Consider the following 26,039-nt stretch of genomic DNA (forward strand, 5'->3'; position numbering starts at 1 on the left):
TTTACTAACTAAAATGTAGACACTGGCAGAATGGATAAAAAAAAAAACAAGCAAAAAACTTCCCACATGATCCAATTTTATGTTGTCTGCAAGAGACCCTTGTTACATCAAAAGACAGGTTAAAAGTGAGCTGGGTTGGCTATACTAATATCAGACAAAATAGACTAAGTTATAATAAAAATTGTTACATGAGACAAAGGTGATTATATGTTGATGAAAGGTTAATTCCTACAGGAACCATAACAATTATAAGCACATATGCACCAAACAACAGAGCCACAAATATATGCAGCAAAGTGACAAATGCAGGGAGAATTTTTTCTTCTTTTTTCTATTTTAGTGACGGAGGTCTGTCTATGTTGACCAGGCTGGTCTTGGACTCCTGGCCTCAAGCAGTCCTCCCACCTTGGCCCTCCAAAGTGCTGGGATTACAGGTGTGAGCCACTGCACCTAGCTGAGAAGTGGTTTTATAATAGTAATTGGAGACTTCACAGCTGTCATCATAGCTACCATGTGTTAAGCACTTACTATATGCCAAGACTGTCTTAGGCACTTTACGTTTATGGACTCATTTCATTCACAACTGCCCTTGTGGCAGGTTCTATCACTATCCCTATTTTGCTGAAGAGGAAACTATGGCATAGAAAAGTGGCAGGTTCCATTAATATCCCCATTTTGAGGAAGAGGAAACTATGGCATAGAAAAGTTAAATGACATGCCCAAGGTTTACAAAGGTGTAAGTGGAAGATCTTGGATTATAAGACTCTTTTGGGAAATTAGATTTGATCCTTAGAGGTTTCCTAGTCTCATTTCCCACTGAAGAAGGGATTCCTTTCTCTGACAATACTGGTTCTGTAGACTCTACAGGAGCAGTGAAGATGGGGGATCACTGCTTCAACAGCAAGACATTCTAGTATGGCCTATTCTAATTGCTAGAAAGTTTTTTTTTTTCCTGTATTGGGGTGAAATCTCACAACTTTGATTCACTAGTCTTTGTAATAACAGAAAATAAGCCAATTGTTCTGACTGTTGAGATATGTGAAGGTTTTCATGTCATTCACCACTAACCCCAGCATCAGTTGGAGACTTCAGTACCATACTTTCAATAATAGAACATTTAGACAGCAGAATAAGGAAACGGAAGTCTTGAACAACACTATAAATCAATGAAACCTGACAGAGTTATGTAGAACACTTAACCCAATCACACCAGAATTGACATTCTTCTCAAGTGTACATGGAACATTCTTCAGGACAGACATATGTAAGACCACAAAACAAGTTCCAATAAATGTAAAAAGACTGAAATAATACTAAGTATCTTCTTGGATAACAATGGAATGAAGCTAGAAATCAATAATAGAAGGAAAACTGGAAAATTCACAAATATGTGAAAATAACACTTTATTTTTTTTTGAGACGGAGTCTTGCTCTGTTGCCTAGGCTGGAGTGCAGTAGCGTGGTCATAGCTCACTGTGGGCTCAATCTCCTGGGCTCAAGCTATCCTCCTGCCTTAGCCTCCTGGATAGCTGGGATTATAGGGACATGCCACCATGCCCTGCTGATTTTTAAATTTTTTTGTAGAGTCGGGTCTCACTATGTTGCCCAGGCTAGCCTTGAACTCCTGGTCTTAAGTGATCCTCCTGCCTTGGCCTCCGAAAGTGCTTGAGTAACAGGCATGAGCCACTGTGCCTGGCCCCAAATTAACACATTATTAATCAATAGGTGAAAGAAATAATGGCTATTTAAAAATACTTTGAGATGAATAGAAATGAAAATATATCATATGGGATGCAATGAAAGCAGTATACTTAGAGGGAACTTTATAAATGTAAATGCTTACATTAAAAAGAAGAAAGGCCAGGCACAGTGCCTCACACCTATAATCCCAGCACTTTTGGGGACTAAGGCAGAAGGATCAGTTGAGCCCAGGAGTTCAAGACCAGCCTGGGCAACATAGGGAGATCCTATCTCTACAAAAAATCGTTTTAAAAATTAGCTGGGTGTAGTGGCATGTACCTGTAGTCCCAGCTACTTGGGAAGCTGAGGTGGGAGGATTGCTTGAGCCAGGGAGGTTGAGACTGCATTGAGCTGTGATCATGCCACTGTACTCCAGTCTGACTGATAGAGTGAGACCCTGTTTCCAAAAAAAAAAAAAAAAGTCCAGTCAGTAACTTTGCACCTCAAGGAACTAGAAATATATTAGATAATTTAGCTACTTAACATAGTGCTCACTGGAACTTGGAATACAGTAGGCACTTACTAAATATTAGTCTCATATATCCAACACAAAGATTCATCATTGACACTACTTTGAAAATAAATGTAAGTTACTATTTATGGCACTATTTCCACTTCTGCAGTTTGTTTTGGTGGATTGTTTTTTTAATCCAGGTTTTAAAAATTGAGATATTCATCATATACTATAAATTTTGCTCACTTAAAAAGTACACTTCAGTGGGATTTAGTATATTCACCAACTTGTGTGACTGTTACAACTGTCTAATTCAAGAATTTTTTCATACCTTCAAAAGAAACCTCATATGCATTCACAGTCACTTTCCAGCCCTAGGCAACTACTAGTCTATTTTCTGTCTCCATGGATTTGCCTTTTCTGGACATTTAATGTAAATTGAAACATACAATATGTACCCTTTTTTGTCTGCTTTCAGTAGCATATTTTCAAGACTCATTCCTGTTGTAACATGTATCATTACTTAATTCCTTTTTATTGCTGACTGATATTCCACATTTTGGAATACCACATTTTGTTTATCCCTTCATCAGCTGATGGACATTTTGTAATTGTTTCCACTATTTGGCTATTAAGAGTAATGCTGCTATGAACATTCATGGACAAGTTTTTGTATGGACATATATTTTCATTTCTCTTTAGTCTTGACTTACAAGTGGAGTTGCTGGGTCATATGGTAACTCTTTTTAACCTTTGAGGAACTGCCAGATTGTTTTCCAAAGTGGCTATGCCATTTTACATTCCCACCAGCAGTGTATGAGAGTTCCAGTTTCTCCACATGTTCACCATTACTTATTAGTATCTTTTTTATTTTAGCCAATCCTATGGGTATGATGCATCTCACTGTGTTTTGACTTACCCTTGTCTTACCCTTATGTTGAACATCTTTTCATGTATGTATTGGCCATTTGCATATCTTCTTTGCAGAAATGTCTATTCACATCTTTTGCCCATTGTAAAATTGGTTTGTCTTTTATTGAGTTTCAGAAGTTCTTTATAGTTTGCATACAAGTGCCTGCTCAGATCTGTGATTTGCGGATATTGTCTCCAATCTTGTGGGTTTTTTTCCTACACTTTCTTGATGGTGCCCTTTGAAGTACAAAGGTCTTTTGTTTGTTTGTTTGTGTTTCTGAGACGAGACAGGGTCTTGCTTTGTAACCCAGGCTGGAGTGCAGTGGTGTGATCTTGGCTCACTGCAGCCTCTGCCTCCCAGGTTCAAGCTATTCTCCCACCTCAGCCTCCTGAGTAACTGGGCCTACAGGCATGCACCATCATGCCCTGCTAATTTTTGTACTTTTAGTAGAGATGGGGTTTCACCATGTTGGCCAGGCTGGTCTTGAACTCCCAACCTCAAGCTATCCACCTGCCTTGGCCTCCCCAAGTGCTAGGATTACAGGCATGAGCTGCCACGCCCAGCCAGGTCTTTTATTTTGATGAAGTCCGGTTTATCAATTTTTTTTGGATGTTTATGCTTTCAGTGTCATATCTAAGAAACCATTGCATAATCCAAGGCCACCAAGATTTATGCTTATGTTTTCTTCTAAGGGTTATAATTTTAGCTCTTATATTTATTTAAGTCGCTGAGCCATTTTGAATTTTTTTTTATATGAAGTGAGATAGGGGGTCCAAATTCATTGTTTTGCTTGTATATATCCAGTTGTACCAGTACCATTTCTTGAAAAGACTTCTTTCTCCATTTAAATCAGTGCTCATAAATTTAAGAGTTTATTTCTGGATTCTCTTTATTTTAGCCAATTTTATAATTTTATTTTAGATTATCTGTTCTGTTCCATTGATCTATATGTCTACCCTTATGCCAGTGAACACATTGCTTTAACTGCTGTAGCTTTGTAGTAAATTTCAAAATCTGGAAGTTTGCGTCCTTCAACTCTTGTTTTTCCTTTTCAAGATGATTTTAGTTAATCTGGGTCCCTTGCATTTTCATATGAATTTTTTGATCAGCCTTTCAATTTCTGTAAAAAAGGCAGCTGTAATTTTGAGAAAGATTGAATTAAATCTATAGATTAGTTTAGGAAGCGTTGCTAACATAACACTAGTAAATCTTTCAGTTCATGAACATGGATGTCTTTTGATTTATTTAAGCCTTCTTTAATTTTTCTCAACAATGTATTGTATAAGTTTTCAATATGGAAGTCTTATTCTTCCTTTGTTAAGTTTATCTCAAAGTTTTTTGTTCATTTTGATGCTGTTGTAAATAGGATTGTTTTCTGAAGTTTATTTTCAGGATGTTCATTGCTACTATGTGGAAATACAGTTTATTTTTATATAACTATATTGTATATTTATATGTTGTATCCTGCAGCCTTGCTGAACTCCTTGATTAGTTCTAATTGATTTTTGTGCATTTTTAGAATTTTCTATATGCAAGATCATGTCATCTGCAAATAGAGGTTGTTTTACTTCTTCCTTTCCAATCTGGATGTCTTTTTTATCTTTTGTCTAATTGCTTTGGCTAGAACCTCTAGTACAATGTAGTATCAAATGGCCATGTATTGCCATTTTTATGAAACAGTGATAGGACATAAAATATTTTATATTACTCAATATTAGAATATGGTGGCTGCATGAAATTAGTCACACCCTATTTGTAGGACAATAATTGGGGCTGTTCTGATCTAGTAGTATAAAAACAATTAATTTTTTCCACATTGATTAAAGAACATTTTCACAATTTCCTTTTTTTTTTTCTTTCCAGGTTTTCTCAAACAATGATGAAGGCCTTATTAACAAAAAGTTACCCAAAGAACTTCTGTTAAGGTAAGTGTAGATAAATTCTGGATGAAGAGTTTAGATCTGATTTAGTCATCAAGTTCCAAGACTATCTTCTTTCTCACTGTGAGTCCATAGCATAGAAAAACAGACAGAATTAGCCTAACTGACTTTTTGTTTTTGTTTTATAGAATGCTGTTCAGCTTGTTGTTAAATTTTACTTGGTCTAATCCAGAATGTACTAAGTATGTACATAGCATTGGTCTGGATTCTTTTTGTAATGTGGTAAGTATTGTAATAATCTTCAGTAGGTGCCATTGTTTTGTTTTCAGTAGATAATCGTGATGAAGTCAGTAATATGAGGAGAGATTATTGCAAGGTTGTGAGCTCCTGAAGTCATAAAGTTTTTGATGTTTTCAGACAAATGAGTTTTAAAATAAATGCAAAAAATAAGCACAGTTATGATATGTTCTTAGCACTTAAAATGCTGTCAACCCCAAGTATTGGTATGTTTTTATTCATATGAGAAGTATAAGTGACAGTAGTATAAAATAGGCTTTTTGTCTTTTGTTTCTGGCATCACTGAATATACAGTAAATGTTATTTTGGTTGTTGTTTTTACTAAGTAAAGCTATCAGCAAACATTTGTTGGCCTGGAGGCACTTCAGTTTTCTTTAGTATTATGCAGTCATCAAAAGAAATCTTATTTTAAGGCCAGGAGTGGTAGCTCATGTCTGTAATCCCAGCACTTTGGGAGGCTGAGGTGGGTAGATCACTTGAGGCCGGGAATTTGAGACCAGCCTGGCCAATGTGGTGAAACCCTGTCTCTACTAAAAATACGAAACAATTAGCCAGGCGTGGTGGTGCACGCCTGTAATCCCAGCTACTGGGGAGGCTGAGGCATAAGAATTGGGAGGCTGAGGCAGGAGAATCATTTGAAGCTAGGAGGCAGAGGTTGCAGTGAGCCTAGCCTGTGCTAACTGCACTCTAGCCTGGGTGACAGAGTCAGACTCTGTCTCAAAAAAAAAAAAAAAAAAAAAAAAGCTTATTTTTGTTTTAGATGTTGTTATATTTTAATTCTTTACGAGGAATTAATAGGTGTACACATGGTAATCCTTGATAGTCATTCCCCTGTTTCTCTTATCACTGATACTCCACAAAACAACAGCAACAGAAACCAGATTTTGTGATCAAATAACTATAGGAAACAAACTGTAGTCCTATAGGGTTAACAAAACCTATAGGACTTCACAGGGCCTTAATAGGCTAATGTGCATGGCGATGATACAAGTTGGGTAATTGTGCCATTTCAAACTTACTGACAATGGAATCCTTTTATTTTTTTAATTTTATTATTTATTTATTTATTTATTTTGGTGAGATGGAGATTTACTCTTGTTGCCCAGGCTGGAGTGCAATGGCATGATCTCGGCTCACCGCATCTTCCGCCTCCCAGGTTCAAGCGATTCTCCTGCCTCAGCCTCCTGAGTAGCTGGGATTACAGGCATGTGTCACCACGCCCAGCTGATTTTTGTATTTTTAGTAGAGATGGGGTTTTACTGTGTTGCCCAGGCTGATCTTGAACTCCTGATCTCAGGTAATCCGCCCGCCTTGGCCTCCCAAAGTGTTGGGATTACAGGCGTGAGCCACTGCGCCCGGCCGGAATCCTTTTAATATTCCACAGAAAATTTGGGGGAAATGCTGACATACAATAAGAGATTGACCAGATGACTCCATTCCCTGGCTGTACTAAATCTCACTTTAACATTTGGGGAATGACTGTGAGTTTTGTTTAAATATTGGGAATAATTATTTTCATCTCTTCCCAAGTTCACCATAGAACCACTTTGTAGATGCCACAGATTACTCACATTTGCTGTCATCAGGTTATTAAGACATTTTTCCTTCAGTTAGAAATGGGGTAAGGACTTAGCTTCTTTGTGGTAGTGATCACATTTCAGGGACTTCAGAGGGTGTTTCATTAGTCATCAGGTGTTGTTTGACACTGTTGTCATGAGCTCCTTCTCAGTTGATTAAAAAAACTGAGACAGGATTGTATGAAAAATATCAATTATATTTTCCAATAAGACAAATATTTGGATAAGAGAGAATGTTCTTTGGCATTTTTGACAAGTTTAAGGTAAGAAAGTGGTGACAAGAAAGAAATGTATGTTTGCCATATAAACCCAAAAGGCTTTGCTCAAGCACAGTAAGTTGTTAGAAGCAATACCGCTGTGTCCCGGTGGGCAGATTGTCACTATACTACTGCACAGATGCCATCCACATTGACTACAGTGTAGATGGTGCCCCCTAGGATTATGCAGTGCTTGCAGTCTGGGTCCGAACATTTCTCTAGAATGGGCATCAAGCTGTAATCTAAATATGGTATTCTTACCCTGGGGAATCATAAGCAGCTTCAGGCAGGCCCATGTTGGTCACTAAACACTAGGGTGTGATTAAACTCCACCCTTCTCATGCATACTTCTGCTGTGACTCAAGGCTACTAACTGAATGGTTTTTTCCTTCTGGTAGGGTTTGCTTTTATACTCCACTGAGCCATAGAACAGTTTCTGTCTGTTGATACCAAAAAAACAAAAAGGAATTATATCACTTTCTATGGTAGTGTGATTTCTAAACTGCAGTCTTGGAAACTTCAGTTCTTTTAAAGAACCATGATGGACTCAGCTGTTAGGAATTCTGGAGGTTGTCATCACTACTTATAGCTTTTGAATCATGCCATAAAGCTCATACATAGATCACTTTTCAGAAAGAATTGCCATTTGTGAGCAAATGTTAATGTCTCTTCATAGACTTATGTTCCCACTTGTATTCTTATTTCAGAGTCTGTAAGGGGAATTTAAAATATTGCCACTACAGATCTTCTCCAACTTGTGAGTCTCAAAATTAACTCTAGCCAACCATGTATTTTAATTTAAGAATTTTTTGCTGGCCTTTAAATCATTTCTGTCATTTTACTTTCAGACTTTCCATTCTCTGTGTAGCTTTCCCCCTTTTCCTAGAGATGCTTTTTTTTTTTGAGACGGAGTCTTGCTCTGTTGCCCAGGCTGGAGTGCAATGGCGCAATCTTGGCTCACTGCAAGCTCCACCTCCCGGGTTCACGCCATTCTCCTGTCTCAGCCTCCTGTGTAGCTGGGACTACAGGTGCCCGCCACAACGCCCAGCTAATTTTTTTTTTTTTGTATTTTTAGTAGAGACAGGGTTTCACCGTGGTCTCGATCTCCTGACCTTGTGATCCGCCCGCCTTGGCCTCCCAAAGTGCTGGGATTACAGGTGTAAGCCACTGCGCCCGGCCTTTCCTAGCTACCCTTTCTAAGAAAAATGTTGAAGAAGGGTTTGAACCAGATTTCCTAAGCATCCATCTTCATCATTAGTTAATTCCACAACATTGGGTGTAACAAAGCCCCCACCTCATGAAGCTTAAATCTTTATTATTTTCTGCTCAGTTAAATTATGTCTTCATTGTCTACCCTTGGCTTATATTTTTATTTCATATTGTAGACTTCTTTGGGACAGTGTAGTCTGTTGTTCCTAATCTTGTTGAATTCCTATTCACCTTCAGTCTTACTTCCTCAATACATGTGAATTCTTTGACTTTGAGACAGACCTATTTGCTTTCAGTCCAGATCATTTTCTCTTCTGCCACTTTTGACTGCTTCTGTTACTGCCATCTTTAATTCTCAACTAGCTTCCAATACTGATCACATCAACCGAAGCTTCAGCTTCCCCTTTGGAACCATTAACAACCATAATCTGGAATAATATGCTGCTTTTCATCTCTCTGTTATCACTTTGAATCCACTCAGAAAAATCTATGTTTTCTTTTCATCTGATTTTATTGATAGTTTTAAGAATATATATTATTTACAGATTCCTTCTCTACTACCCATTTTTAGTTTGTTACTGAACAAGTTTTTACAGTTTTGCTTTTTAAAATCCAGCTCTTGCTCATAAATTAAGGCTACTGAAGTTTTTTCCCTACCCTTTGCTCTCACATAGCCCAACAAACAGCTTTTAGTATTATTATTCCTGGGGAGTCAGTCACATAATTTTTATAACAGTGGAAGTACTTAATTTGTTGCAACCATTATCTATTAGTGAGTTGGATTATCCTTGCATATATTTTTTCACATTGTTATTGTCCATATTACTGTTGGAATCAGACTTTCTGGGTTCAGATTTCAACTCTTCTTATTTATTAGTTGTGTGACCTTAGTTACTTAACTCTCTGGGCCTTAATTTGCCCATCTGTAAAATGGGAATAGTAATAGTTCTTACCTTATGGGGTTGTTGTTCTTAGAGTACCTGGCATGTAAGTATTAAATAAATGTTCGCTCTTATTGTATATTAATATCAATTTTTGGATGCCCGAATATTTAATAAATGCTATTTGACAATGCAGTCAGCTTTAATGCAAACAACTGATGAATCCAGCTCTTAATATGGATCTTAATATATGCTACTGCTAACAATATCTCAGTAAAGTACCTGATTATTAAGTAACTCTGTGAAGGCCCAATGCTTCATTTCATTAAACTGGACGAATTCAATCTCAATAGAAATTGCATACTACTATCTTATATGAAACTGACAATTACTATTGCTTAAGCAAATGTGTGGTGTTGTGACACCTGATTTACAACTGCAATTACCTTGCATTATAAAAAAAGATAGTCTCTCAGAGGGAACTCTTCCCTTTTTGAGAAAAAAAAAATGTCTTCTGTGAATTGAATATTGACCTAAAACTCAGATTATAAATTATAATAGTAATTTGACTTTAAGTTTTAATTTCTATTATGGTTGCTTTCAGATGTTAATGATGAAGTAAAAGCACATGTGGAACCCCTCATAGGAGACAGCAAGTGATACCTGCAGTAAACAGCTTAAAACATCCTGAGGAGACAAAGCTCTAGTTAGTCATAAATAATAATGAAAGAAAATTACTAGACACATTTAAAACATTAAATTACTATTATTGATGTAATTTTCTTTCCTTTTTAAATTTGTGTGGATACATGATAAAATTTATTGGCTTGATAAAGGAAGATTTCATTGCCCCAAATGAGGGATTTGAGCCTAATAATTCTGGGCAATATGAAATCAAAGACATAATTTCATATAATACGACAGTTTTAGTAGTTGAATTTGCTTGGGAAAATTATAAAATGACTAGCACATCATTTTCAAATTTTCCTTTTCTTAAATTTGTAAGCCAATCCCATGAGTGAAAATCATTATGGTTTTTGTTGGAATCATTAAGATATAGCCCAGTGCTTATCATAGGTCCTTGGCAAGCAGTGCAGTAAAGGGCTCATTCCTGCTATGGGTCTCATTGAGTAGGTCTTGTTGCCTGCTGGTTGGTTTCAGCACTCCATGGGCTTTTTTAAGGACTGCTGCCTCTATTTCCTGCTGTCTGTGGTGCCTGCTGCCTTATATACCAGGGCATCCGAACAGGTAAGATGCTCTTTTGGGGGTACATGCTGCAATTTCAAATTTAAGCATCTATGCAGATTTTCCCTCTTTGCCGAAGAGTTTTTTTAGGTTGGTTTGCTCGCTCTCGTGGTTGTTTTTTGACTTGTGTGTGGCAGTGTGGGACTGAATAAATGTGTATGTTGAAATCAAATGCAGAAGCTTAAAAGCCCTCATTTTCATTACCTCCCTAAACTGTTATGTACTGTTTTAAGGTTGGCACTAAGGTCCAAATTGGCAGAAGCAAGTTTTCTTTAGTCTAGGTTGGGGTTATGCTTGTATATGAAAACTCTGAGGATGACTTTGGATTTTATATCTAGATTGAGATGCCATGAAACACCAATAGAGCTTTTCTGATAGGAAGGATAGAAACTAGATACATTTTGCCTCAGAGCCTTATCCCTAGCAAATTATATTAGAGATCTATTCATTTAAAAACTGTGAATTCAGTAACAGAAAAGATTGGTGAATTTGACTGTATGAATCGTGAAGTATGGTAAAATTATACCATACTAAAGATAAATAGTACAGTGGTGGATGAAATAATTAGATATACATTATAAGCAAGGGCATTATTCTTCAATATGCAAAGAAAATCAAAATTATTAAGATAAAGGTAGATTGATTTTATTAGAAATACAGTTTGAAGAGGCCACTAACAAAAGAAGAAATACAAATGGCTAATAAATGTATAAACAGATGCTCAACAAGGCCCATATTTAAATACAAATCAAAATAACAATAAGATATTACCCAAAAGTTTGATAATATTAGGTTTTGGCAAGGAGATACGAGATACTTTAGGTGGGAATATAAACTGTAGCAGCCATTCTGTAGGGCCACTGGAAAAAATTTTTAAAATGCTAAATGTATGTATTCACAAATTCCATTTCTAGAAATTTACTAACATATATTTGCAAAAGCACACTGAGGCATATATACAGGATGATTACTGCAGCATTTTAAAAACTTCAGTTATGCAGAATTGGATTACTCATAATTCTTGGTTAATGATACATTTTACCATTGATCCATGCATTGCCCTCTTTTATTCATTTTGTGGTATAAGGAATGTACATAAATGCTGCCCCTCCTCATTCCCCACCATAAAGGTAATATTATCAACAACTTTGTATTTATGATTTCTTGCTTCTTAAAACTTTTTATCTTAAATATATTTTGACTAAACAATATGTTTACTTTTGCTTGTTTATTAACTTCGTAAAAAAAGTATATGGTATATTCTTAGAAATGTTTTTCACTCAAAATTATGTTATGAAAGGTGATTCTTGTTGCTCTGATTGGCTGTTGCTCATTCATTTTTACTGCTGTATAATATTCTACTGTGTGAATGTACTAAAATTTTATTTTTTCCCCCTTTACTGAGTATTTTGGTTGTTTCCAGTGTTTTATCAGTAAGAGCAGTGCTGCTTTGGACATCCTCGTAGATGTCTCCTGGTGCACAAGTACACAATTTTCTCTGAAAGTAGAATTTCTGAGGGTTATAGGCTATACAGATATTTAACTTTATAAAGAAATATTAAATCATTTTTCCAAAGAGGTCTTACCAGTTTATGTTCATACAAAGAGTGGATAAGAGATTCAGTGCCAAACTGAATCTCTTTCCAACACTTAGTGTTGTCACATATCTTAATTTTTGCCAAAGAAGTGTAGAATGGCACCTTATTGTGCTTTTGTTTTGAATTTCCCTGGATTCTAGTAGTGTTGAGCATCTGTTCATATGTTTATTAGTCACACGTGTTTCCTCTTCAGTGAAACACGTATTTTTGTTTTTGGCCTATTTGGTTATCGGCTTATTGATCTGTAGTTCTTTATATTCTCAGTATAATCTTTGTACTGATATTAATGTTTAGCTGACAAATACTTTATCCCATCTTCTAACTTGTTTTTTTCACATTCTAAGGCATTTTTTAATGAATACCTTTTGTGAAGTCAAATGTATCAATCTTTTCTTTTATGCTTAGCGTTTTTTGTGCTTTCTTAAGGAACTTCCTCCTTACCCTGAAGACAAAGAGATAGTCACATGTATTTTCTTCTGAAAGCTTAAAAATTTTGTTTTTGATATTTCAGTTTTTAATCACTGTGGTACATATGTTTATATATAAGATAAGAATACATTTTTGTTTTCTTTTGCATATGGATTATCAATTTTTCCAGGTTCGTTTGTTGAATGATCCTTTCGTTTCTACATAGAAATGCCTTATCACCTCTGTCATACATTTATGAGTCTATTTCTAGTATTTAGTATTTTCTGTGTGTCAATACTACATATTTGGTAAGGCATCTGTATTTTTGAGTGACCAGGGCCCACAAATTTATTTCTCATACTATCTTTATCTGATTTTTTTGAATTAATATAAGCCTCAAAGAATTGAGTTGAGCAGTATTCACGTGTTTTTCTGTCCTCCGAAAGCATCTATTTGTCTTGGTTTAATTGTTCCTTGAGAGTCTGTTAGAACTATTAAATTATGTGAGGCTAGAATTTTCTTTTTGGGAAATTAATTATTACTTTAATTTGTTAGAAATGAATAGTATTTTTCAAGCTTTTTTTCTGTTTTTTCTTGAGTCACTTTTACTAATTTTATTTTTCTAGGAGTGTGTCCACTTTGAGTTTTACATTGGTAAAACTCTTGGTAGCTGTCTTTTTATTTTCTTTGTAAACTCTGCTGTATCTGTTGTAATGTTACTTTCTTCCTTAATATCGTTAGTTTATGCTCAAGTGTTCCCTCCTTGATTAATCTCACTAGAAGTTTACCTATTTCATTAGTCTTCAAAAACTAGCTTTTGGCTTTATTCTTTTCTATTGTTTCTTCGTTTCTATTTTAATAGTTTCCATTCATGTCTCTGTAAAAATTTTTTCTTTGCGTTTTATTCTGTTTTCTTTAGCTGCCTTCATAAGTTGGGCATTTAATTGCTTATTTTTTGAGCCTTAGACAATTAACTCAAAGCTCTTCTTTTGTTGCATTCTACAAATTTTGAACTGTAGTGTTTTTCTTATTCAGTTTCAAATATTTATCACGTACCACTTTTGCTTCTTTGACCCATACGTGTTTTTTTTAAAAAGCTTTATCATAAAATACAATATATAGTCAGAGAACTACACAAAACAAATATATGAAACAAATATCCTTGTAGACACCACCTAAGTCAATAAACTTTGCCAGTCACCAAAGAAGCACCTCTGTGTCCAAATCACAACTGCTTTTTTCCTCTTCTGAAGGAACCACTATCTTGACTTATAGCTATCACTATGTTTCATTTCTTTGTAGATTTATCACCTATATGTGCATCCTTAGACATTACAGCTAGTCTTGCCCATCTAAAAAAAATTGTAAATCTTTGAAGTCTCAGTTAATCTGCAGGTCCTCACTCCATATCTTTCTCTTCCATACATTTGTCTTTTGAAGAACTTGGGTTATTTGGCCTGTAGAAGTTCCCACAGTCTGGATGCTTATTGTGTCCTCACAGTGCAATTTCAAGTTTCTTCCATCCTTTATATTTCTTGGAAGATTGACAGTTGGATCCAGAGACTTTATCAGATTGATTCTACCCCTTTGGTAGGACTTTCTGTGGTGCTGTATTTGTTCATCAGGAGTCATACAATGTTTGGTTTTATCTTTTTTCAGATGCTAGTGTCAATGCTTATTGTCTACATCATTAATTTATTGGGGCTGCAAAGTGGTGATACTCTAATTCTTTTTCTTCCCACTTAGTGGAATACTTTTATAAAGAGGCACTTCAGTACTATTTGAGTGCCTAGTGTTATATTTTATATAGGAAAGGTGGGGAAAATGCTTGATTCTATCCTTTTATTTGCCAGTTTTAGAAATAATGAGATATATAAAGGTATGATGAGAAACAAAATATTTACATAGTTTCAAATAGTCTTTCCACTAGATAAATGTTAATTACAAAAGGAAAAATGCTAACTATAATAGGGCAGTCTGGCAGACACCACTTAAGCAAATGATCAAAGTTGGCATCACTGGTAACAATACAGATAGACATCATATGCCTGCTCATGCGACGTAGAGCACAATATCATATCTGTGGCATTCCTGACAAAAATTTATAACCCAAATCTAATCATGAGGAAGTATCAGATATACACACAAGGACATTCTACAAAGTAATTGGCCTATTTGCTTTTAAAAATATTGAAGTTATGACAGATAAAGGCTGAGGAAGTGTTCCAGATTAATGGGTACTGAAGAGAAGCCATGACAGCCAAATGCAGTATATGATCCTGAATTGGATCCTGGGTCAGATTTTTTTTTTCTTTTGCATTAGGACCATTAATGGGACAGTTGGCAGATTTTGAATAATATCTGTAGATTAGATAATAGTAATATATTACTGTTAATTTCCTTATTTTGATAATTATACTGCATTTGTAAAAGAATATTCTTGTTTGGGGGAAATATTTGAGAATTTAAGGGTAAACAGGCATCATGTCTACAACCTACTCTCAAACATTTCAGAGAAAATGAGATATATATATATAATATATTAAATATGTAGAGAAAACGATAATGCAAATGCAGTATAATTTAGCTTTGGCAAATTTGGGTGAAGAATATGTAAAAATTATTTGTCATACTTTTGCAACTTTACTGTAAATCAGAAATTATTTAAAAATAAAAACTAGTTGGTTTCTCATCCTCTGAAGGTGACCACATAGATTTTTTTAAAAAGTTATAAATTTATGAATTTAAACATATTTGATAATTTTCAGTCCATTGAAATTACCTTTATTGAAAATCACATTGTCTTGTCTTTGGCTCCTGAGTCTATTTACATGATCTTAGTAGGGTTTGTTTGTTTTTAGTTTTTTGTTGTTGTTTTTGTTTGTTTGTTTGTTGAGGCAGGGTTTTACTGTGTTACCCATGCTTGCCTTGAACTCCTCAGCTCAAGCAATATTCCTGCCATTGCCTCCTCAGTAGCTGGAACCACAGGCACCTGCCACTGCACCTGGCTTCTTGTAGCTTTTTCTGGTTTACTTCCTATCTAAGATAGGATATACCAGGCTCATCTCATATAGTCCCTATCCCAGACCTGGAATTAGCCATTTCTTTAGAAGTATTGGTTTCTTTCTATGGGAAAGGGTATTTCAAGATTATAGTCTGGTTGCTAGAGATATTCATGATTATTGGACTGGTTATTATTTCTAGGCATTTTCAGTACACTGAATTTATATCATATGAGAAACTCATAATTTCATACTTATATTGCTCATTCAAATTTAGGACTACAGGTATCACTTAATGTCATCAATCTTATGTCTCTATCTTCTTCCATCCACACTGATAGTCCTAGTTCTGGCACAGGAGATTGTAGAATTAGAATATCCTGTAAGTACTCATTTGCTTTATTCTGCATTACACACATAACAGCCTCAGAATGACACTAACACAGTTGTCATCAACATGAGTACTAAAAACAGGCAATAATTTTTCTTCTTCCTATTTCTCTCAGCCCCCATTTTTTGAGATCTTTCTTCTTTTTTGATGTTGGTGTTTAATGCTATATTATAATATTATAATTCCCTCTCAGAACTGCTTTTGCTGCATCCTTAAAGTTTTGGTATGTTGTGTGTCCATTTTCATTTGTTGCAAGATTTTTGATATTTTCCTCTTAATTTCTTCTTTGACCCATTGGTTGTACAGAAGCATGTTGTTTAATTTTAGAAATTCTTCTTTTTATTGGTTTCTAGTTTCATACCATTGTGATTAGAAAACATATTTGATGTGATTTCCAACTGCTTAAATTAGTCAAGACTTACTTGGTGGCCTAACATATGATCTATCCTGGAGAATGTTCTGTGTGTGCTTGAGAAGAAGGTGTATCCTGCTGCTGTTGGGTGGAATATTCAAAATATGTCTGTTAGGTCCTCTTGATCTCAAGTGTAGTTCAAGTACAATATTTCCTTATTGATTTTCTATCTAGATAATGTGCCATTGCTGAAAGTGGGATATCTACTATCTCTATCTACTATTTCTGTATTGCAGTCTTCTACCAGCTGCCATTTCTATATTGCAGTCTATGGCTCCCTTCAGATCTATTAATATTTGCTTTTATATATTTAGGTGCTCTGATGTTGAGTGCCTATATATTTACAATTGTTATATTCTATTGATGAATTGATCCCCTTTGTCATTATATAATCACTTTGTCTCTTTTTACAGTTTTTGACTTAAAGTCTATTTTATTTGATATAAGTATATAGCTACTCTGTCTCTCTTTTTGATTTCCATTTGCATGGAGTATCTTTTTCCATCTCTTTCAGTCTGTGTGTATTCTTGCAGATAAAGTGGGTCTCTTGCAGATAGCATATAGTTGGGTCTTTAAAAAAAATACATTCAGCTACTTTATGTCTTCTGATTGGAGAATTTAACACATTTACATTAAAGATAATTATTGCTAGGTAAGGGCTTAGTACTGCCCCTTTGTTAATTATCGTCTAGTTATTTCATAGATCCTTCATTCTTCTTTTTCACGCACTTGATATCTTCCTTTGTGATTATATGATTTTTCTGTAGTGGTATGCCTTCATTCCTTACATTTTATCTTTTGTGTATATACTATAAGCTTTTGCTTTGCAGCTACCACAAGGCTTACATAAAACATCTTACAGTTATAGCACGCTATTTTAAGCTGTTAACGACTTTAATCATATACAGGCCAGGCATAGTGGCTCACGCCTGTAATCCCAGCACTTTGGGAGACTAAGCGGGGAGGATCGCTTGAGGCCAGGAGTTTGACACCAGGCATGCCAACATAACAAGACCTTTTCTCTACAAAAAGGAAAAAAAAAGTCACATACAAAAACTCTACGTTGTTTCTTTCCTCCCCTTGACATTTTAGGTTTTTGATGTCATAATTTACATTTTTAAACATTGTGTATCACTTAAAAATTATTGTAGCTATATTTATTTTTAATAGTTTTATTTTATTTTATTTTATTTTTTTGGAGATGGAGTCTCGCTCTGTTGCCTAGGCTGGAGTGCAGTGGTGCGATCTCAGCTCACTGCAATCTCTGCCTCCTGGGTTCAAGCAATTCTCCTGCCTCAGCCTCCTGAGTAGCTGGGACTACAGGCGCACGCCACCACGCCTGGCTAATTTTTTGTATTTTAGTAGAGATGGGGTTTCACCATTGTTACCAAGGCTGGTCTCGAACTCCTGAACTCAGGTAATCTGCCCACCTCAGCCTCCCAAAGTGCTAGGATTACAGGCGTGAGCCACCATGCCCTGCTTCTTAATAGTTTTATATTTTAATCTTCATACTAAACATATGTGACTTATATATGCCATAATTATAGTGTTAGAGTATTCCAAATTTTACTATGTATTTTTACCGGTGAGTTATACTTTCATGTTTTTATCTTATTAACATATATTTTCTTTTATCTTTAAGAATTATCCTTAATTATTTTTTGTAAGGTAGGTCTGATGGTGATGAACTCCTGAAGCTTTTTTTCATTTGTCTGGAAAAGTCTGTCTCTCCTTCATTTCTGAAGGACAGCTTTGCTGGGTAAAGTATTCTTAGTAGGGAGGTTTTTTTAAAAAAAATTATATATTTAAAAAAACATTTGAGATGGAGTCTAGTTCTGTTGCCCAGGCTGGAGTGCAGTGGTGCAATCTTGGCTCAATGTAACCTCCGCCTCCTGGGTTCAAGTGATTCTCCTGCCGCAGCCTCTTGAGTAGCTGTGATTACAGGTGCACACCACCACTCCTGGCTAATTTTTCAGTATTTTTAGTAGAGACAGGGTTTCACCATGATGGCTAGGCTGGTCATGAACTCCTGACCTCAAGTGATCCACCCACCTCGGCCTCCCAAAGTGTTGGAATTACAGGCATGAGCCACCACACCCAGCCAAATTCTATATTTTGACTATGTCATCCTATTCTCTTGTAGATTGTAAGGTTTCTGCTAAGAAATTTGCTGATAAGTGTATTGAAGTTTCCTTGTATGTGATATGCTGCTTTCACAATCCTCTCTTTCTTTAATTTTTGACAGTCTGCCAATCCTGTGTTTTGGTGTAGTCTTATTTGGATTGAACCCGATTGGAGATTTTTGAGCTGCTTGTGTGTGAATATTCATATCTATTCCCAGACTTGGGAAGTTTTCTGTTATTTAGTTTTATAAGCTTTCTACTTGCCCCCACCTTTCTTTTTCTCTGCTCCTTTTGGGATCCACCCTCCTATAATGGGTATATATTACTTCACTTGTTGGTGCCTCATAATTCTGATAGGCTTTCTTCACTCTTTTTCATTTTTTTTCCTTTTTGTTCCTCTGAGTGATGAATTTTAAATGCCCTGTCTTTGGGCTCACTGATTCTTTATTCTGCTTGATCAAGTCTGCTGCTGAAGCTCTCCATAGAATTTTTCAGTTAAGTCATTGTGTTCTTAGCTACGGAATTTGTTTGGCTCTTTTTTTTTTGAGACGGAGTCTTGCTCTGTTCGCCCAGGCTGGAGTGCAGTGCCACTATTTCGGCTCACTGCAACCTCCGCCTCCCAGGTTCAAGCGATTCTCTGGCCTCAGCCTCCTGAGTAGCTGGGACTACAGGCGCATGCCACCATGCCCGGCTAATTTTTTGTATTTTAGTAGAGACGGGGTTTCACCGTGTTAGCCAGGATGGTCTCGATCTCCTGACCCCATGATCCCTCGCCTTGGCCTCCCAAAGTGCTGGGATTACAGGCATGCGCTACTGCATCCAGCCTGTTTGGTTCTTTTTATGGTTTCTATCTCTTTGTTGAACTAATTTTGTTTATGTATTGTTTTCCTGATTTCATTTAGTTGTCTTAATGTAGCTCAGTGAGCTATGCAATATAGATAGACAACTATTTTTTATTCTTTTTTTATTTTTATTTTGAGACAGGCTCTCACTTTGTCACCCAGACTGGAGTGCAATGGTGCAATCATAGCTCACTACAGCCTCGACTTCCTGAGCTCAAACCATCCACCTGCCCCAGCCTCCTAAGTAGATGGGACCACAGGAGCGTGCCACCACACCTGGCTAATTTTTAAATTTTTTTGTAGAGACAGGGTCTCATCATATTGCCCAGGCTGGTCTCCAACTCCTGGGCTCCAAGCAGTCCTCCTGCCTCAGCCTCCCAAAGTGTTGGGATTACATGCATGAGTTACTGCACCTGGCCTATTTCTAATTATTTGTCAGGCAGTTTGTAAATCTCCATGTTTAGGGCTGATTACTGGTGCTTTATTTTGTTCCTTTGATGATGTTATGTTTTCCTGATTTTTGTGATTCTTGTGGCTGTGCATTGGTGTCTATGCATTTGAAGAAGTAGGGACTTACTTTGATCTTGGCAGAGTGGCTTTAGCAGGGAGAGCTTATCACCAGTCAGCCCATCCGGAGATTCTGGGAAGGCTATCTGGCTTCCAGCCCCCATTTCTTAATGGTTGTATTAAATCTACATTGTTAAAGCTTTTAGCTACTATATATTATACTCTCTCTTTAACGCTTATTTAACTTATTATTTATTTATTTTATTTATTTAACTTACTTAACATAAATTATTTATTATCCTAATAGCCAGACTGACTAGGAGGAAAAAGAGACAACATTTACCAATTTCAGTAATAAGAGAGGAGATATCACTGCAGTTATTGAAATGATAGGCCAGGAGTGGTGGCTCACGCCTGTAATCCTAGCACTTTGGGAGGCTGAGGCAGGTGGATTGCCTGAGCTCAGGAGTTTGAGACCAGCCTGGGCAACACAAGGAAACCCCGTCTCTACTGAAATGCAAAAAATTTGCTGGCATGGTGTTGTGCCTCTGTAGTCCCAGCTACTTGGGAGGCTGAGGCAGGAGAACTGCTTGAACCGGGAGGTGGAGGTTGCAGTGAGCCAAGATTGTGCCACTGCACTCAGCCTGGGTGTCAGAGTGAGACTCCGTCTCCAAGAAAAAAAAAAAAGATAAGACAATATTATAAACAACTTTATGCCAATAAATTTAAGAAGTTAGATGAAATAAACAAATTCCTTGAAAGTCACAAACTACCAAAACTCGCAAAGAAATAGATAATCTAAAGAATTCTTTTTTTTTTAAATTTTAAACTCCATCAAGTCCTGGTAAACTAAAGATTTCTATACATATTAAAGAAATTGAATTGGTGGTTGCATAACCTTTCCTTCCAAAAACATGCAAAACCAGATGGTTTCAATGGTGAATTCTGTCAAACATTAAAAAACAAAACAAACATCAGATTCTACATAAACTCTTCCAGAAATTTGTTTGTTTGTTTAGAGAATAGGGTCTCACTCTGTCACCCAGGCTGGAATGTAGTGGTGTGATCATGGCTTACTGCAACCTCAACCTCCTGGGCTCAAGCAATCCTCCTGACTCAGCCTTCCAAGCATCTGGGACTACAGATACATGCCACCATGGTCAGATAATTGTTTTTTTTTTTTTGTAGTGGCAGGGTCTTATTATGTTGCCCAGGCTGGTCTCAAACTCCTGGCCTCAAGCCATCCTCCTGCCTTACCTCCTGAACTACTGGGGTTATAGACATGAACCACTGCATCCAGCCTCATTTAACTTATTCAGTACTCATTATGAGTCCATATTCAATTTCCATGTTGTCATTTTGTTTTGTGATTTTGATGCTTGTTCTCCAGAAGATATCTCAGGTGTTAATGGGAACAATATTCTCTGAGTTTTTATACATTGATAATAGTTTGTGCCTTTTATACTTGAAGGTCAATTTTGCTGGATATTAACTTGGTTCATATTTTCTTTTCCTGATTATCTTAATTATGCTATTCCATTTTCTTCTGGCATAAAGCTTTGCTGTTTAAAACTCTGATGATGATCCAATCTTTATTCCTTTATGTCTCTATATGCTTTTTATATTGTTTATATATCCTTGATATCCTCTTTAATTTTTTTTGCTTTTTACTTATTGTGAAATATTTAACTGATAAAGATTGAATATATTCAAGGTATACATGACAACATGATGATTTAATATATGTATATATTCTATAATGATTACCACAATCAAAATGACACATCTGTCACCACTCATGCTGTACATTAGATCCTCAGAACTAATCTTATAACTGAAAGTTTGTACCCTTTGACCAACATCTCCCCATTTCCCCTGCTTTCCCAGCCCCTAGCAACCACTGTTCTACTCTCCTCTTCTATGAGTTCAGCTTTTTTACATGCCACATATAAGTGAGATCATAGAGTGTTTGTCTTTTCTATGTCTGACTTATTTCATAGTGTCCTACAGGTTCATCCATGTTGTCACAAATGGCAGGCAGGCTCTATTATGGCTAGAGAATATTCTATGGTATAGTTAAAATGTGGAATCTAAAACCATGGTAGTGAACTTTTTGTATTCCGTTACATTGAACTCTACTTTTCTTGGTACTTTCAATGGATCTTTTTCCCATTTAAAGTTGATTTTGAAACATGTATCAGTCATTTGGATAATATGGTTCACTAAGTTATGCAAATATTCCCCTTGTTAATACATTTTATAATATTAAAATATCACATTCATTAATATCACCATTGATCTCATCAGAAAAGTCTTTAAGAATTGAGAAGCTAACAACTCGGAAGCCAATACAAGTTTTCCAAAATTCTAACTTTTTCTTAGAACTTGAATTTTATTATTGGTATAATTTTCCTTGAAGTGACATACTCAATTCATTAATTTTTAAAAAATGTCTGCCAAGTACCCTTGTCTGAATTACCATAATTTATGTCAGTTGTTCTTACATGTGAAAATGTGTTTCATGAAAAAAGTGGCTAGTTTAGCTTGCACTGCAAACAATTGCTTTTCCTTAAGACAAACATTTTAAGTTCTTCTTGAGACTTTTAAATTTGTCACACAGAAATTAAAAAGATGTGTGCTCAAAAGTCAAGATTCATTAGAATTACTATTTTGTTTCTGCTTAAAGTGAAATCAGCTTTTTTGTCCTCCCTCCCTTCCCTGTCTTTCATTCTTTCCTTTCTTTTCTTTTCTTTTTCTTTCTCCTTTCCTTTCCTTTTTTTCTTTCTTTTCTTTCCTTTCTTTCTTTTCTCTTATCTTTCTTTTCCTTTCTTTCCTTTCTCTCTCTCTGTTTCTCTCTTTCTCTTTCTCTCTCTCTCTCTTTCTTTCTTTCGCCATGGCAGTGAAGACTCTAAATATGATATGGTGTCACTTTCTTGATTAGTGCTAAGGTAGTTTTACCTGCCATTTCTTTTGTATTATCAATGCAAATGTCAGTTAAAAAAAAAAAAGATGTGCTTTTTCCAAAGTTGGAAAAGCAAGTAACATCTTAGTATTAACTGTGAAGATAGTTTTGGCCTTACAGACTCCCTAAGAGGGTCTACAGGACTGGAACACACTTTGGAGACTGCTGCCCTAAGGCATTGTCTTTTTTGTTTACTCACTTTGGTGTTCTTCTGTGGTTTTTATTTCAGAAAATTTTTCTTTCATTTATAATTCTATTCTTGAGTTCTGTTATGTCATCTTAAATTTTTCTAATTCTGATTTACACTGTTCTTTCATGTCGCTTATCATTTTCTTAAATTTAACTTATTTTGAAATAGTAGGTTACAGTTTTAATCTGTTTTGTGGACATATCTTTCTGGTATGTTTTAATCATAGGGATATTATTCTGCTCTTTTTTTTTTCTTTTAAAACTTTGCATGGGATTTGTGAAATTAGTTTTTCTTAATGGAGATGTAAGTGAGGAAAGCCTTTGGAATTTCATAAAGTTTCCTCTTAGTCATCGCCATTGTTGTTTAAGTGTTTAAGAAAGCAGCAGGTTGCTCTCATTTCCTGACTTTCTTCTCATCCCCAGCCTTTGACCTTTACATGGACTTTACTACTTCTTTGTTCTCTGTTTTGCTTACTTTTTTTTTTTTTTTTGAGACAGGGTCTTACTCTATTGCCCAGGCTGGAGTGTAGTGACGTGATCTCAGCTCACTGCAACCTCTGCTTCCTGGGTTCAAGTGATTCTCTTGCCTCAGCCTCCTGAGTAGCTGGAATAAAGGTGTGCCCCACTATGCCTGGGTAATTTTTGTGTTTTTAGTAGAGATGGGGTTTCACCTTGTTGGCCAGGCTGGTCTCAAACTCTTGGACCTCAAGTGATCCACCCACCTCAGCCTCCCAAAGTGCCGAGATTACAGGCATGAGCCACCACGCCTAGCCTCCTGCGTAATGTTTTTATTCCACCCTTAGCAGTTTCCTAAGTGTGGGATCCCATCCTAAAAGGTAGCTTTGGCAGTTGTTTTTGAGTTCATATGGCTCAGAATGCTTCAGCCCCTTTTAGAAATTAGTGTGGACCCCTCCACTCACATGCTATTTGATTAGTCAAAATTTCCTCCCAGTATCATCAGCTGCTGTTCTCACATTAGCTACCTGTGCTCTCTAGGGTATATTAGCTGTTTTGGGATTCTCCTGAGGTCAAAGGCCCCTTGGCTCCCTCCTGCATAGACACTGATAATAGTGGGTCCTGTGGCACTTGGCGGTTTGGCCCTCATCCACCTGTATTTTGAGGTTTGTGGGGATACTTTATCACTTAGGCTTTTTTCAACAGTCAAATGCATTACTTATTGAAGTATAATTTACAGACAATAAAATATGCCTTTTAAGGTAATCAATTCTATGAGTTGGGCAAACATTTTCAAACATATAACTATCACCACAGTCAGTGTATAGAATTTTCTCTGTTTTTCTTTTTTCTTCTTCTTTTTTTTGAGACAAGATCTCACTCTGTTGTCCAGGCTGAAGTACAGTGGCATGATCACAACTCACTTCAACCTTGAATTCCTGGGTTCAAGCGATCCTCCCACCCCAGACTCCCAAGTAGATATGACTACAGGTGCATGCTATCACGCCTGGCTAATTTTTAAAATTTGTACAGCAGGTCTCACTATGTTGCCCAGGCCGGTCTTGAACTCCTAGCCTTAAGCAATTCTCCTGGTTCAGCTTCCCAAAGCTATGGGATTATAGGCTTGAGCCACCATGCTCAGCCTAATATATGAATTTTTCATCACCCCCCAAAGTTCTCCAGTGCCCCTTTGTACCAGTTCCCCTTCCCCGCCTCTCGCACCGTGTTGGTGATTATTCTTTTCACAGAGAATGCACTTACACCTCAACCTCAAGAGAGAAAACCCAAATCCCATTCATTCACTGCATCCAATTCATAGTTCAGGGTCTGTGGGTGATATGCATTCCTCTCCATCAGATCTGGATGTGGTACTTAATGGTTTTGTTACTCTCCCTCAACTACTGTCTCTCACCCCATATTCAGGAGCAGGGACAGGATAACAACAATAAACAATAAAACTTGTAAAAAGGAAGAATGGAAGACACACATCATTGTTTTGTAGCAATGATGAGATTCTGCTAAACAGATATTATGAAGCCCGCCTTATCCTAGCAGTAGGGGTATGTTTCTATTCTATTCCATTCCATTCCCTATTTTGTTTACTGGAGGGGGCTCCCTTACCATTGGTCTTGGTGACTTTTAACTCCAGCCTCAGAAAGGTCTTACTTGCTCATTATTTTCCATGACTACATCTGAAGTGGGTGTTAGGGAATATGCCCTTACTGGGGACTGTACATGTTGAAAATCCCTAATCCAAAAATCAGAAATCTGAAATGCTCCAAAATCTGAAACTTTTTTGAGCACAGACATGAAACTCAAAGGAAATCATTGGAGCATTTTAGATTTCAGATTTTTGGATTAGGGATACTTAGCCCATACTTATTTCACAGCCATTTCTTACCTGTGTAGTTTTGGGAACCTTAGGATTAGTTGATAATCACAGCATGTTCTGGGCCAGGTTTCTGGGTTTTTTTTTTTTGTTTTTTTGACAGAATTTAAGAACTTAGTAGTCTTCTAATTACCACGCTCTAAATTCATTCTTAGACTGTAGCCCCAGACGTCTTTTGTTTTGTTTTGTTTCCTGTTCCCCATGGCTGTTTCTCACTGGTATCTATCTTGAGACATCTGAAACATAGGTGTGGGATGAAGGAGAGCAACTTTAATCTGATCTTTGCTACAGGTCTTGGTTGTTCTGTTTAACAGAGATTTGCAGCTCAAAGTGCTTTTCAATCTTACTTTTACTATGTGGCATTTAGAAATAGTTGACTTTTCTAACAATCTGAGGCTCTAAGTTTCTCTTTTCTCTTCCCTTTTATTTCTGCTTGCAAACCAACTAGTTATTTATTGAGTACTCTTTCTTTTAATGCCTTGATAAATATAGGAAGGAGAAACCATTATTTGCTAACCTTTTGGCACTTCGTAATCTCTTACCTAGATCTGCATTCTTTGTCTGCTGTCCAGATAATCATAAGCAATTATATTACATAACATGTCTTTATCTTGCCAGCTTCAGATGCATGTTTCCTGTGCTGTTACCCACTAGATGGACACACTAGACAGATGTCACATATTTTAGATTTTTGTTCAAAGTAGCACCTCACATCAAGATATCTGTTTCTAAATTAGTGTAGTTAGAGTAGGCTAATGTGGCATATACATCTAATTTTTTAAACATAACTGAAATTTACTTATTGCTC

General features: G+C 36.3%; 1 protein-coding gene across 2 annotated transcripts in view; it reads left to right on the top strand.

Moving 5' to 3' along the window:
• Window positions 1-26,039, top strand: part of FBXL2 (F-box and leucine rich repeat protein 2) — a 109,391-nt gene that overhangs the window by 15,547 nt on the left and 67,805 nt on the right. For both annotated transcript variants that reach the window (XM_034956042.2, XM_003826126.4), the window contains exon 2: window positions 4,971-5,032. In XM_034956042.2, coding sequence (XP_034811933.1) covers window positions 4,971-5,032 — 62 coding nt within the window. The remainder of the gene's footprint in view (window positions 1-4,970; window positions 5,033-26,039) is intronic.

This window comes from Pan paniscus, chromosome 2 (assembly GCF_029289425.2).
Source record: "Pan paniscus chromosome 2, NHGRI_mPanPan1-v2.0_pri, whole genome shotgun sequence".
In the NCBI taxonomy this organism is placed as follows: Eukaryota; Metazoa; Chordata; class Mammalia; order Primates; family Hominidae; genus Pan; species Pan paniscus.